At 36.0% G+C, this 14,736-nt stretch overlaps 1 protein-coding gene across 4 annotated transcripts; it reads left to right on the top strand.

The window, feature by feature from the left end:
* The first annotated feature begins 638 nt into the window (after nucleotides 1-638).
* LOC132624059 (splicing factor U2af large subunit B-like) lies at nucleotides 639-12,607 on the top strand. Of its 4 annotated transcripts, none has more exons than XM_060338895.1 (18): nucleotides 639-811; nucleotides 1,959-2,116; nucleotides 3,186-3,302; nucleotides 3,633-3,694; nucleotides 4,342-4,421; nucleotides 4,536-4,589; nucleotides 4,666-4,725; nucleotides 5,497-5,557; nucleotides 5,641-5,757; nucleotides 6,725-6,836; nucleotides 8,017-8,115; nucleotides 8,202-8,277; nucleotides 9,546-9,634; nucleotides 10,285-10,327; nucleotides 10,901-10,999; nucleotides 11,111-11,192; nucleotides 11,569-11,636; nucleotides 12,213-12,607. In XM_060338895.1, the coding sequence occupies exons 1-18, from the start codon at nucleotides 728-730 to the stop codon at nucleotides 12,348-12,350; spliced, it is 1,599 nt and encodes a 532-aa protein (XP_060194878.1). In that variant the 5' UTR covers nucleotides 639-727; the 3' UTR covers nucleotides 12,351-12,607. The 4 variants fall into 4 exon arrangements, with proteins under 4 accessions (XP_060194878.1, XP_060194879.1, XP_060194876.1 ...); XM_060338896.1 differs by having other exon boundaries at nucleotides 640-811; nucleotides 10,288-10,327; XM_060338893.1 differs by having other exon boundaries at nucleotides 641-811; nucleotides 10,285-10,351.
* The last annotated feature ends 2,129 nt before the right edge of the window (nucleotides 12,608-14,736 follow it).

The following is a 14,736-nucleotide window of genomic DNA, read 5'->3' on the forward strand; positions in this document are numbered from 1 at the left end:
CAATTGATACATATTATATATAAAAATGATATATACCTTAGTGATTCATATTTTATACAATTTCTATACATTACAGATAGGTACTGATACGTATTTTTATACACAAATGATACATATTATATACAAGAATCGCCTCAGAGTTTTTTGGGATATTTCTTACTAAATATACATATATTATACATGTTTTCGGATGTTTAACCTTTGGTGGCGACTTTTTTAACTGTCACTAAAAGCCTGATTTTTCTTTAGTAGCTCAAAAGTCGCCACAAAAAGTCCTTTTTTTTTTTTTTTTTTTAAAGCACCTGGGCTTTTAGTGGCGACTTTTTAGATCGTTTGTGGCGACTTTGCGACTAAAAGTTGCCACAAAAGACTTGCTTCAGATTTTGGCAAACGAATGAAAATAATTTATGGGCTAATTTTTAAGTTTGAGAATAGATGGGCCAGCGTGTGAGATTATTTTATGGCCCGGTGGCCATTTGTGTCCTTTCCCCTAAAATTAAAGACCCACACAAAATAAGGGATAAGTGCCAATGACCCCCATCCTTAACAACAAGAACTGTGAGAGAATTCAGCCCACTAAGCAATCACTTAAATTTGGGCCTAATCTTTCAGCCCACTAAGTGGAGTACTCTGATACCCGAAGTTCAAAATCGAAATTGTCCCCAATTTTCGTTTCCATAAAAAATCAAAGAACTAGGCTAGGGTTTGGTGATCAAAGATTCAAAATATGCCTCGCTATGAAACCAAAAATGACGATCGTAGAAGATCCTCTCCGTATTCTTACAAAGATCGCAAGTTGAATCATCACGAGGTTAATTTTTTTCTTTATTTTATTTGGCCATTGTATTAATTAATTAATTCAAAATGCTCTAATTTTGCTCCACTCGAATAGTCTGATTCAATTATTACAAAAGTTAGAAACTTTACTATCTTATTTGGTTAAAGAAATGGCATCGTGTGTATAAGCTGGTAATCTTGGACGTGGAGCTAAAACAATATAATCTGTGAAACAAAGAATGCTGTTTGTCATTGCAAGCAGCAGTTTAGTTGAATAAAGATTGCTCTAAATTTGCTCGACTCGAATAATCTGATTCTATCATTACAAAATTTGAACTTGTTACCAAATTTGTAGGATGAAAAATAGTTCTGTGCAAATGGGACTTTTATAATTACTTTGCCACTCTGACTGAAATTTCCATCACATGGCTGTGGCAAAATGCTTTTGAAATTCATATTTCTAAGAACTTCAAGAAGGAAAGTTAAAACATATGAGCTTATTAATTTCATTTTCCCCTGTTTCTTGAGAAAGTAGAAAGTAGCACCTAAGGGTGTTTGTTGCATTGAAGTTGTAATGGACCTTGGTCTCGACCATGGGAGACATATGTTGACAAAAAAAGGTAGGCGATTTCTTCCAATCTGTCTAAGCTTTGGTGGAAAGAGCTGTCCGATATATGTGCCTGCAAGAAATAGAAGGTACTCGGTGGATTAGTCGAGGTGCCGCTAAGTTGATCCGGACATCACTATATTAAAAAGGTAAAAAGGATACTAAAAATTGTGGTCCCCATGTATGTAGCAAGTCCATACTTGTTCTCTGGTATGCCAATCTAAAGTTGCTAAACATATTTGGAAGTTGGAACCATGTAGAGTGGTGTTGGATATCACAGGAGTATTATGGAATTTGGAATGGCATAGTTCAGAAGTAACCATGATGTTTAATTACCGAAAAATGCTTGTTATGTTCATACAATTTGGTGGAATTTCAAGTGCTCATACTTACAAAAGGCCATCTCTTTTTTGTTTCCTTACATTGTCAACCCCAACGACGAAACTCTTGATTGGGAATTTTTATCGGAAAAACCAATTTTAGTTTGTATGTGATCCCCTGAACTCATAACCATATATTTCTCTGCTTGCTGCTTTGACCTAATCTCAGAATATTGTCTAATTGAACTTTCCAGAGCCAGTCTAATGGATCTCAGCACTATAGAGCGAGGGATAAATATTCCGGAGATCAAGATCATCACCGTGGGGACTACAAGGATAAAAGCACTAGGAGCTACAGAAGAAATGATGATAATGAGGATTACAGCCGTTCCAGGAGCAATAAATTTGACAGGTCATTTTAGAAAGAGTGTTTGTATGCATAAGCTTTTAGATCTTTCCATTCGTTTAATGGTTCTCTTTTTTGGGGGTGGTGGTGGTGGATAAAGTCTGTTCATTTAAATTGTTTGGTCATACTTCCCTCGTGGTGCATTCTGCTCTGTTCAATTTTTAAATGTTACAAGTACATGCAATGGGAAGAATTTATAATTAGTGAATTAGGTAATTCATAGGATTTGTTGTTTTTGGAAACACACAAATTAATCTAGATAGTGCTTCTGGAATCAGATAAACAGTTGGCTTCAGGAAATCAAGGCAATCCAATTGGCTCTCAGCTGGAAGTCTTTGTACAGTTGTAATTTTACTCAATGCAAGATAATTCTTTGTTTGGTTTCACCAATAAAAAGAATATTTATTTTATTGATTTCCTTAACTTTTATACAATTATTTTTATAAGTAAAGGTTTAAGAGTTCTATCAATGGGCAAATCTAGCACCAAGGCAGTTCCGGACACTAAAATAGGATGTCCCAAGTACAAAATCTGTTCAACTTTGTAACAAGCTAAATGAATCTATTGTAGTGTCCTCTTCATATGCATACGTAAATTCATTGAAAAGCTAAGTAACTAAGCATCGATGTTTGAAGATAAACAGCTGTAGCTCTTCATCTTTGATTCCTTTCTTTCTACACCACCCAACACACAGATGCAGGTGTGCTTCTCCATAATCTGCCGTAACACCCAAGGAGTTCCTTGACATTATTTGGCATCACATATTTCCCCCCAAAACGTGTTCAAAATAAGATTCCACAACTTGGAAGTGGGGAAAGTGCCAATAGAAAGAAAAAAGAAGACGCTTATCGTTTCCTATCTCTCTTTGTACTTCTCATGGCAACAACTACTTGGTTGTTTATTACTGTATTAAAGCATTAAAGAAAACACAAAGCCAAATTATTCCTGTAAACCTTTTGCCTGATGATCGATCATATATATAGCTTACATGATTGTGTTTACAAATAAAAGTAATACATTGGATAAATGATTATCACGGTTATTTGGTCATTTGGTTATTATTGTGATTTTATAGGCGCCAGGGTCATGGAGGTAGAGAGAAGGGTGAGACCCGCAAATCGCGTTCTAGGTCAAAGGACCGGTCTCATGGCAAAGCTAGATCAAGATCAAGTTCTCCTTTACCCCCAAAGAGGTTTTCTTATAATTTTTTGTTAACAATATGAATTTCCAAGTTGATAACTAATATGTTGTACTCATAGGTTTCCTTTTCACAAAATATGGCAAGATTTCTATTAGTCACATTATTATGTGGTTTCTCTTTAAAACGTTTGCAAAGTTTTGCTTATATTAAGATAATTTATGTCTTTCTCAATGCTCTATTTCATTTTTCTGTGAGGGATTCTTTTGTTTTCTTGAATATATTTTACTCAAAATCATAGAGAAAATCCTTGATTCACTCATTTGTATCCTTCGAGGCATCCACTAAATTGATTTGGCATGATCTATGTTTACTTTTCGACAGCAAGCGGACAAGTGGCTTTGATATGGCTCCACCAGTTGCAACATCTTTTTCTAGTGGGGCAGGTTAGCATTTGGAACCTCAACTGCACATATAATTATAGCTCTCTCCTCCCTAAAATGATTTCAGTCCTGTATTTAGAGATTTATGGTTATGTTCAATAGGATAAGCTTTAATTTGATTTCATGATGATAATTTCTACTTGAACTGAGAGATCATTGTTGTGTTGTTTGCTGTTGTGTTGGTTCCTTGTTTGTGATTTTGTTACATATGGCTAAGAAGGCAATATTGGACTTTATGTCCCACCATGCTATTCATGGGCGTGAGGACTGTAGATTTAATTCAAGGAGGAATCAGTGCTTCAGTTAGCTGGAACTTTTCCATCATCAACAACTGTTGTAATTTGGTAGACTCGCAATTGTTATCCGGGAACCTGCAGTGGTGGAATATAATACTTGTTTTATTATCTGAATGGTATATATCTAGGTAAGAAATAGGTGCTTTTCCCTTTTATGCGCTTTCTTCTGGTAAATAACTTCTACCATGATCCCTTTGTCTCTGAGGCTAATTTTTATTAAAAATGTTTTAGGTAATCTGTTGAATTTCAGCATTTAAATCTGTCATTTGTCAGTTGCGACACAAAATTTCTCAGATTTTACATTTTGATTTTCATCAGTGTTGATTCCCTATTGACTTAGTCCTCATTATGTAGAACAAGTTCTGGGTTCTTCCAATGCCTATCCATCAATTCCGGGAATGTTACAAAATGTTTTTCCAACTGATGCAACTCAGGTACGACTATTTTAATTTATATGATTGTTTCTTATATTTATTTGTGCTTCCTCAAATGTAAGTTTTCCCAATGGATCCATTTAATTATTTCTCTGAATAAGGCGTCTTTATCAGGTTAATGTGTTAGGTTCATTCCCTTTCCTGCCAGTCCAAGCCATGAGTCAGCAAGTAACTATATTCTTCTGAAGCTCAATTCTCTTCTGTTTTGGAGCAAGTGATTCACTTTTTTTTTTTTACCTCATAGGCTACAAGGCATGCACGACGAGTCTATGTTGGTGGACTTCCACCTCTGGCTAATGAACAGGTATGGAGATATTGGTATAATGGTCCATTTCCATCATCTTTCATCCATATTGTCCTGACTACTCCCTGAAATGGTTGTCATGACTTAATGGCACATGTTATACGTTACCATCTTGCACATTGTAGAGGCTGAATTATATTACATGGATATTAAGATTGGTAATGGTTCTTCGCGTCATGAGTTTGAACCTTGCAACAGACCAGAAGTCTGGTATTTAGAAGGGTTAGGGTGCATGCCCATTATCCATGGAGATTCGAACTGTGCGTATTATTAGAAAAAAGAACGGTGATGGCTCTTAGGGATCGTTTTATGGTAAAAAGGGCGAGAAAATGGTGAAAGCAGAGGCTCATTTTAGGGTTGGGAGGCAGGTATAGATTTTAACTGGAGGAGGAAATGTTTTGGAAAGAGCTCCCTAGCAATAGGCATATCACTTACGATGTTGATCTTTTTATAAATTAGGGCATAGCCTTGTGCTCCTGCTAATTTGGGATTGAGGGGCATGTCCCTTTGAAAATTCTCCTAGTGCTGGAATTGTCCCATTATAACAAGCTGACATTTAACTCAACTATAAGACTATAATGAGGCCAAATGTGTCCCTTACGTGTACTTGTAAGCGTGAGTCGACACTGAAATGCTCCAAGTCTCAAGTGTGGTATCCTATGTAAGAAAAATGTTCTGTATGGTAGTGTGTTAGAATAGGAATCTTGTCATATCAAATTTTGCTTCTCTTGGGATTTCTTATTTCTTCTGCTTTTGCTGCATCTGAAACAGACCATCTCCGCATTTTTTAGTCATGTTATGATTGCAGTTGGTGGAAATTCTGCTGGCCCAGGTGCGTTCAAATTTTGAAAGTGATACCTTCATACATTTCCACTGTTACACCCCTCATGAGTTTAACCTTTTTCTGAATCTCAGGTGATGCAGTTGTCAATGTGTACATTAATCATGAAAAGAAGTTTGCATTTGTGGAGATGAGAACAGTTGAAGAAGCCAGTAATGCAATGGCATTAGATGGAGTTGTTTTTGAGGCATGTTAAACTACAACCTTTTCTCTTTTATGTATTAGTTTCGGGGTTCATCTAGTATTCTCTGTTTTGGCTCAATGAGAAGTGACTTAAAGTTCTAACACTTATTATTTTTATTTTCTAATTTGAGGGTAAGGGATTCGGTGGTGGTTTGGTAGCGTGAAGAAAGAGCAAAGGAGACCCAAGGGACTTAAGATAATTTTTATATCTATGGCTGGAAAGATATGTCATAACTTATTAATTGAAAAAAACTATTCACTTTTTATTGTTCTTCTTCTTTTTTCTTTTGTTCTGTTTGTGGGGTTTTTCGTTACAATACATGAGATGGAAACACAGTTTTTCGTTATAATACATGAGATGGAAACAAAGTCCCAATTCTTCATGAATAGAACCGTATGTGTAATTCTGTATAATGAGATCCATCTATGCCCTATAGTGCTCAATCATTCGGGGATCTTCATAAATCATCTCATTGAGGTTAATTGGTGATGCTGACTGGTTTTGATAGATGATGCAACTCTCATCATGTTGTGAGTAATAGAAAGCGCTTCAAATACTCTTTATTTTCTTATTCAAATGAAAGCACTTCTAATGCTGAAAATTTCCCGCCTCTTTTTTCTGAACATGTTTAAGGAGAAAGAGTTTGGAAAACAACTTTTGACTTTAAAAGAAATTTCTTTGTTCTGCGTGATATTTCAAGAGGAATAGATTGGAAGACACTTTTTGGCTTAAACTTCACAATTTGCTTATGAGCATTAGTTCTCCATAATAGCAGTACCTGTTCCGTTGAACATATTCTCTGCAGACAAATGAAAAATCTTCAAAATATTCTTCCCCATTGACAATCACATATATAAATGAATGTACTTTGTTGTTTGCAAAACTGTGAGCCTGTGTCTCTAGTTCTTTGTTTCGCCAGGTGCATTTCTTAGTCTAACTATTTGTATTGTCTATGCTTTACTGTAAACAGGGAGTTTCCGTCAGGATTCGAAGGCCTACTGATTACAATCCTTCTTTGGCTGCTGCACTTGGTCCTGGCCATCCAAGCCCTCACCTTGACTTAACTGCTGCTGGACTCACGCCTGGGTAAGTGGAAGTTGTCTATTTTCCTTCATTGCTGTCGCTGCAGAAATTCGTGCCCTGTTTTAAGGTGGCCTAATTTTGCTTGATTGGTATTAGAAAGGTAAGTTCTATAGAACAATTATACAACAACAACATATCCAATGTAATCCCACCTATAGAACAATTATAAGGCCAACAGTATATAGGAGTGAATGTTTGGCCGCTGAAGTCCAATATATCCACAAGATGAGTGTTGCTAAGATGCATGTGCCGTCATACAAGATTGGAAATGATCATATCCGGCAGAAAATTCAAGTAGGATACATCGTGAATAAAATCAGAGAAGGTCACTTGAAATGATTTGGTCATATCGCCCGTCAACCTTCCGATGCACTGGTGTATAGGTGCAAAACCATGGTGAATAAATGTGTAAAAAGAGGACGACGTAGTCCTAAAATCACATGAACAGAAGTTGTCTTGAAAGACCTACAACCTTTTGGAATGAACTCATTTTTTGACCTTCTCACCTCTGAAACTCGATAAAGCTGGCAGCATTTCTTTCAATGCCACGCAGACCTAGAGGAAGAATATAATGGAAGAAAAAGATTTATATACACGATACCTATTTGCCGGGACTATTTTTTTATGTTAATACGTTTACTTTAGTAAGTCTTATGTTTTTTAGGAGTCTTTTAGTCCTATCGTAGATTTATATGCCAGTGGAAAGTATAAAGAACTTTTACTATGACTACTGAATATTATTATTGTTGTTGTTGAGACTGGCTTAATGTGGACATATTGTGAGATGCTCCAACTGTACGGGTTTGTTATATCTCTAAACAATGAGCACAATGTGTAACATTAATTCTTCAAACTTTTCCCTGTTAATTTTTAGTTTCTCTTCTCTCCCCCTTTTTGAGATTTTTTACGGAGGGGAAGTGGATTGGACATGGGAACATAAAGATGCACACCAAACACCTTTACACTGAGAAAATATGTGGATGCTTACATTCTCCTTGGCCTTTGAGTCTATAACAATAACAGTACTTTGTTGTCCTCTTTTTTGGGCGACTATTTTTGTGTATGATGTCTGATCTATGTTCTGACAAATAACCATATCCTTTTTCTCTTTATTTCTTCCATGCCCAGCTGTATCCTTTTTTGTTTTTGTCTTCACGTGCATATTTTTCTCATCATTTGCCAGAGCAACAGGGGGCGCGGAGGAACCTGATCGTATTTTTGTTGGTGGATTGCCATACCTTTTTACTGAAGTGCAGATAAAAGAACTGCTGGAGTCTTTTGGGTACGCAAATCTTTATTAGTTGGCAATTGTCACTAAGTTTCAGAATTTTACTGGAACTCTGATCTACTGAATGTTGTCTAGTGCAGACTTTTGCGTAGATTTGAGGTGGTTAAGGATAGAGAGACAGGAAACTCTAAAGGTTATGGTTTCTGCACATATCAGGTAATTTAGCTGATATCTAAGTTCATTCTTGCCTTAGACTTTCTAGATGTAGAAAATGTTCCAACTCTTTCCATTTCCAGATTGATTTTTCAAGCTGATTAATTAGATGTATTTCTTCTTTTTTGAGAAGGTAACGGTTAGATGTATTTCTTCTTTTTTGAGTAGGTAACAGTTAGATGTATTTCTTCTTTTGATCTTCATTTTTGTAAATATCATTCCACAATTTGACTATTAACTTGTCCTCCTCCAGCTAATCTGATCCCATGCCCTTCAGACTGAAATTTTGCTATTTTTCAAGTCTTGGCTCTATAGTTTATGTGCATCATTTTTTATTCTTGTAAAAGCAAGATCATATGCTCTGTCTCTCAATTACTTGATTGAGTTGATCCTAAGGTGTGTGATTGAGCTTGCTGGTTGATATCTAGGGTCAATAGTTTTGCTTTCAGGTGCAATTTTTTTTATTGCTTCTATTTGTTTTTGTTGATATACTTCAAGTTAATTTTTCATTACTGCATCAAGTATTGTCGATATACAACAAGGGAGTACACGGGACCAGTATCTACCTAATGCGGGATGTCCTACTTTGTCTTAACCTATAAATAACAAAGGACCTTGATTCCTTTGTTTCTCTATATGGTTTTTTACTTATACCTAATTACTCCACTGATCAGTTAATGCTATATTATGGGCTCTCATAGATACCTAGCCTGATCCTCCGTAGATGCCTCCACTTCATTTCCACATTATGGGCTCTCATAGATACCTGGCTGATCCTACAGCGATCCTCAGTTTCTTTACTGCAGCATATCATCCATTTGCTGATAGTTTACTTAATCTCTCTCCATTCTTCCTATTCTGGATTTTCTCATTATTCCTCCCATCATAGTTTACTGAAGATGTCACTGATAAGGAAAAGTTCACTGAAGATGTTGATCTGTTTAGTTACAGATTACAAACAAAGTCCTCCCAATTAGTTTAGATTTCAGAGCATTTATAGTTTCTTGTTCTCCTCGCCAGCACTTCTCTCCGTCCAGTCTCTTTCTATTTTGAAAAGTAGGGATACTGTCTCATCTTCATGCCAGTTGAGTAAAATGCTCAAAAGTTTACCAAATTTGCAGCTGTTTCACCGAGTCCACACTGAATTGTCCTCCTCTGTTTATTCTAGATCTGCTTTTCACCTCCATTAGATGAAATGCTATTGCTTCTTGGTAGTGCTGAAGAAAGTTCTACCTTGTATTGGGTAGCTGACCAACTATTACTTGCTTCAGGATCCATTAGTTACAGACATTGCTTGTGCTGCTTTGAATGGCTTAAAAATGGGTGACAAAACACTGACGGTTCGACGTGCTACCTCTAGGTATGTTTTCATCCAGCTTTAGGAAATCTAATGATTGAAGACTGGCAATATGTAAGGCCATGTAAGATTGCTTTTGGAATTTTCTCTAAATCTTGCATTACCTCTTTGTTTGTGTCTTATGGATGAAGCCATCAAGGCTTCTTTGTCGTACCTCTTTTTCTGTTTAGTATCTGAAGCAATCATTTACAGTAACAGATCAAATTTTCTAAACTGAACTCGTCTTATTGTTTACATTTGGCGTTCATCATCCTGATCTACGCTGTATATTGACAGATTATTATGTTTTCGAGGTTCATGTATAAGAGAGACCTTCCTCTGAAATGATATGTGGAAGTACATTATGAGACCCAAGAAATGTGTGTCTTGCATACCTACTTCGTCTGGCTCTGAAAGTAGAATTTGTAAACTGCCTTGAGCTTAACTATGTTAAAGCAGAAACTAAAAGCTTTTGAATGATGATTAATTTCTTTCCATACACTATGTCTTCCATATGTTATTTTGGTGAAGGGACCCGGGAACTCATGGCATGTCTTTCATGTTTTGTTGCTGGAACCACACTTGTGGTTCGGAAAGGGCTATTCTGTATTTAACCATTGCATGGTAATTTTGTTATGCTTTTTTATATGACTTTTTCCAATCATGTTTGACAGCAGTGGGCAGGTGAAATCTGAACAGGAGTGTATATTAGCCCAGGCAAGGCAGCATATAGCTATGCAGGTTGAATGTTATCTACAGTATTAACTGCCTACGACAGCAGGGGATTTGCCTTCTGGGTCGAGCTCGTCGCACCGGGCTTGCCTAGTGCGGGTTACCTCTCCTGTGTGGTTTGCGAGCTATTGCACAGGAGCTAGGTTTACCCTGTGCGCACCCGAAGGGTAGCGGCTGCGGGTTCCCATGTCATCCAAAAAAAATAAAAAATCTACAGTATTAACTTTTTGATGAAGTTATCTACTACAGTATTAACTTATCATTCTAAATACTCTCTTTTGTCCCAAATGTTTAAACATTTTCACTTTCCTGGGTTTGAGCTAAGTGAACTTTGACCAACATTTTAGAATATGTTCGTGTGCAGTTTGGTATGAGGAAATTGCAATTTATAGTTGTGAAACTTAATTTCTAAATCTTAATTCAATATAATAAATAAAGTTGATCCGATCTAACTCCTAAAATTGGTCAATTTGACCTCAATAAGCCAAAAGTGATTGGGACAGAGTGAGCATTTTTCAGTACTTTTAAATGCTAAAGGATTACATTGCTTTCCTGCAGAAAATGGCTTTTGAAGCTAGCGGTATGACTATTCCTGGTACAGAGATAGGACCTGCTGTGACTGCTGAAATTCCAACCAAGGTGTTATGCTTAACTGAGGTATTTACATGTCTGGGAAACAAGAATATCGGTTATATACTTATATTTAAAGGTAATGGTAAACATATCAAAGTAGTGCTAATGGGTTATCTTCCTCTGAATGTAATGAAGGTGATTACCCCTCAAGAATTATTTGACGACATAGAGTATGGAGAAATTTTGGAAGACATGAAAGAAGAAGGCCAAAAATTTGGTAACTGCAGCTTCTTGTTCATTAATTTATCTTTTGTCTCTTTTTTGTTTTATAATATGTTGTTTATGTTTCAAGCTGTTTCCCATATACGCAAAGAAAATGCTTCTATTCAGAAAAATGATTGAACAGGAGGAACTTTCAGATTGATTAATTATGAGGCAGTTCTAAATAACCCTGTACACAGGGAGCTTCTCTCTGATAACTTGGGAACGACTAAAGATTAAAGGGAAAAATATAACTGGAGTTTTAAGAGTTCTTCGGTTCTATGGGCAAAACATTTTTGAATATATGATAAATGATTCAATTTATTAGAATTTCCTTATTTATTGTGTGGTATTGCTAAGTCATTAACGGATTTCCTTTGGCTGAATTATAGGTGACTTGATTGATGTTGTTATTCCTCGGCCGGAACCTGATCAACAAATGATCGAGGGTCATGGGAAGGTAATACTGTTGTCATTTTTATTTCTGTCCCAGCTTTAGGAATCGACTCAATGTTGTTATCCTGGGTATTCTTGTGTCTTTGCTGTGTGCTTCGCAATACTTTTTATTGTTCAACTGAGCCATAAAACAAGTACAAATTTATTGCCATGGGAAGCCCATGGTCACTTCGTGGTTGACAATTGAGAAACTAAGGTGCTCAGTTACTTGCAGTCATCCCTTAGTCTCTTCTGTATTGTTTGGTTCTAGATTTTGAAAGTCATAGTAAATTTCTACTTGGCAATTTTGAACGAAAACTTGATGCATAAGCAAGTTTTAGGCTTTCTTTCCTCATCTGTCCTACAGATACTGGTATGAGTTTGTGTTTTTGCTGCACGAAGAATTGGAAGGACTCACAAAATATAGCATTACCGTCAGATTGATAATTTTGCCAGTAATGTGTATCTTGAAAGTTCACTAGACATTGGTGTTGCAGCCATAAAATCAAAATCAATCGTTGAGGATAATACACAACAATTATAAAAGACTTTTTTGATCTGGAATCCCCTCTCCGTAGATGGTTTATGTTTCAAATTGCAGGTATTTCTCGAGTACTCAGACACTGTCGGTTGCACTACCGCCAAGGCTGCACTTGGCGGCAGGAGATTTGGAGGGAATACCGCTGTTGCCATTTATTACCCCGAAGACAAATACTATGACAAGGATTATTCCGCTTAGGTTTCTGAAAATCTTCCCATGTTTATAGTCTTGTATAGGTGTAGTGCTTGTAATTGTCATTTAGCTGCAATCGAGGCTTTTCAATAATTTTTTTTTTCCTATCACAATTGCTACTCTAACGCACCAATGGTGGGTGCTGGGTGGTTTGGGCTGTTCGATAATAGTCTGTCTACTAGGAAAGGCTTTTCATGTTTCAAGTTCCTCGTTCAAACTACTGTAATGACCAGATTTTAATATTATTGAAGCTATTTACTGTATTTCCAGAACCTTGCAATGCTGTCTATTAAGTGCCAGTTAGGCAACACTCTAGGACTGAATGAAATAAATCATTTAGAATGGATTGACCTAAAAGATAAGAACAAAGACGAAATTTGCCCATGTGGCGATGGAAAATCCTCGTTATGATAACTGATAACCTTATAATTTCAATATACTTCTCATGGAGTTGCTAAATTTGAAGTTAATAATATACTTACCTTAAGAAATATGTTTACTTCTGAATGTTAAAAATCAGGTATTGTTAAAAGTCGTCAGTTTGACTTGTCCGAAGTGAAAAAGCCTTGGCTCTTCTCTGTAAGGATTTGTTTGCGCCATCTGTTGGTGCTATACTTGTTCGAAAGCCAGGAGCAATTACTGGCTTGAACTGATGGTAAAGAAAGAAGTTAAGAGGCTGCCAGTCAACCTACGAGCTCGGAAGAGTGTGCTACTGCTACCGCTTCCTAGCAAAGGTAAGACTCTTAGCTCGCACAGCGAAGCCTGAGCAAGCCAGAGAAGGAAAGCCAACCTAACGATAGAGAGGCCAAGGAGACCGAGTTATGACGGAGACGAATGGCTTTTCCCAGAAATCTTTATAGGGGAGGCCTTGTGGTTTCACGGAAATGGGAAGCATTTCCAAACTAAGTATGAAGCTACTTTACGTACTCCTGCCTTAAGCAGGTAAGGCTAACTACACAAGCAAGAAGACAGCACCTACGTCTTCCAATACAATAAGGAGAGGCCTCGACCTGTGGAGGATTTCGAAGCAAAATCTACTTTGTTATTTGATGGCAAGGTGAGAGATTGATGCCAACTCATGAAAAAAATCATGTTGAATGGTTCAAATATGAACATGAATTTAATTGGTAGAACACCAGATCTAATATCAGTATTATAGTCAATACTAACATATAAGCCTGAATTCAACTAGTTGATACCACCTTATTGACTCCTTTCTTCCCTTATGTTTGGTTCTTAACTAGTTTCATATTGGTTACAAGAGATTGTATTTTTTTTGGAATTTCTTCAAGTGATTTTAGATCTACCTTATTTTAGCACATTCAATTGTTATACACTCTCATCTATGGATTGGTGCATGTGGATATATATATATATATATATATATATATATTACTTTCTGTTGTCACCTTCTCTGATTTTATTCTCTTTTGTGGTAATTATACCTTATGTCGCATACAATTATTTCTAGTTGTATTTTTCAATTTTGTATGATCACAAATCAATCTAAACATTCACATTTCAATGATAGTTATTTAGTAATTAGTTAGGTTTTAAATGCCCAACATTCACTTCTATACAAGTACTAATACTAATGTTCAGATACGAAGAAGAGCAAGAGTGAAATAAATATCAAATCTCTCTCTCTTTCCATTTAACACAACATAAAACTCCAAAGACAAAAATATAAAATTAAAGGTAGATTCAAGAACGTGAAGGTATGTCAGAAGGGAGACAATAGTACAGTTTTATCCAAATGAGAACCCAAAAAGGAGGATTCGCTGACTAGGATTTGTGTCACTGTCAATTCATGGCCATGTTGTTATAGATAAGCTTTGACCAATTCTCTTATTTCTCCAAAATTAAAATTTAACTCTTTTTCTCAAATAAATCAATTTTAATCCAAGAATTGTTAGGAACTAGAATCTCAAACAGTCCATTTCATAAGATCAACATATTTCCTATGTTATTATCCACCTTAAGTTAAAAGAGAAAAAAGAAAAAGAAAAGATTTATTTAATCCAATAATTCTTATGCACTAAAATCCTTAATAATAATCAATGTTTGATTAATCAAGCGGGTTGAGAATTATAAAGTCTCAAATTTAAATTCCAACAAAGACAAAAATACTAGGTAAATTCTTTTTAAAAAATTACTCAGTAGATGATCCAGACCACGATATAAGAAAAATCAATTATCCACTTGTCCATTTGATTAGATTAACATGACTTTCCATGTCATCCACCTCTAGTAACAAGAGAGAAAAAATGTTTTTTTTTTAAAAAATTCTAGAAATTGTTATGCACTAAAATTCTATGAGACAATCTATGGTCCCACTTGGCCATTTATTAAAATTAACTTAACTTTCTCCCCATCTCAAGATTATTAATGG

Source organism: Lycium barbarum, chromosome 12, assembly GCF_019175385.1.
Source record: "Lycium barbarum isolate Lr01 chromosome 12, ASM1917538v2, whole genome shotgun sequence".
NCBI classification, from domain to species: domain Eukaryota; kingdom Viridiplantae; phylum Streptophyta; class Magnoliopsida; order Solanales; family Solanaceae; genus Lycium; species Lycium barbarum.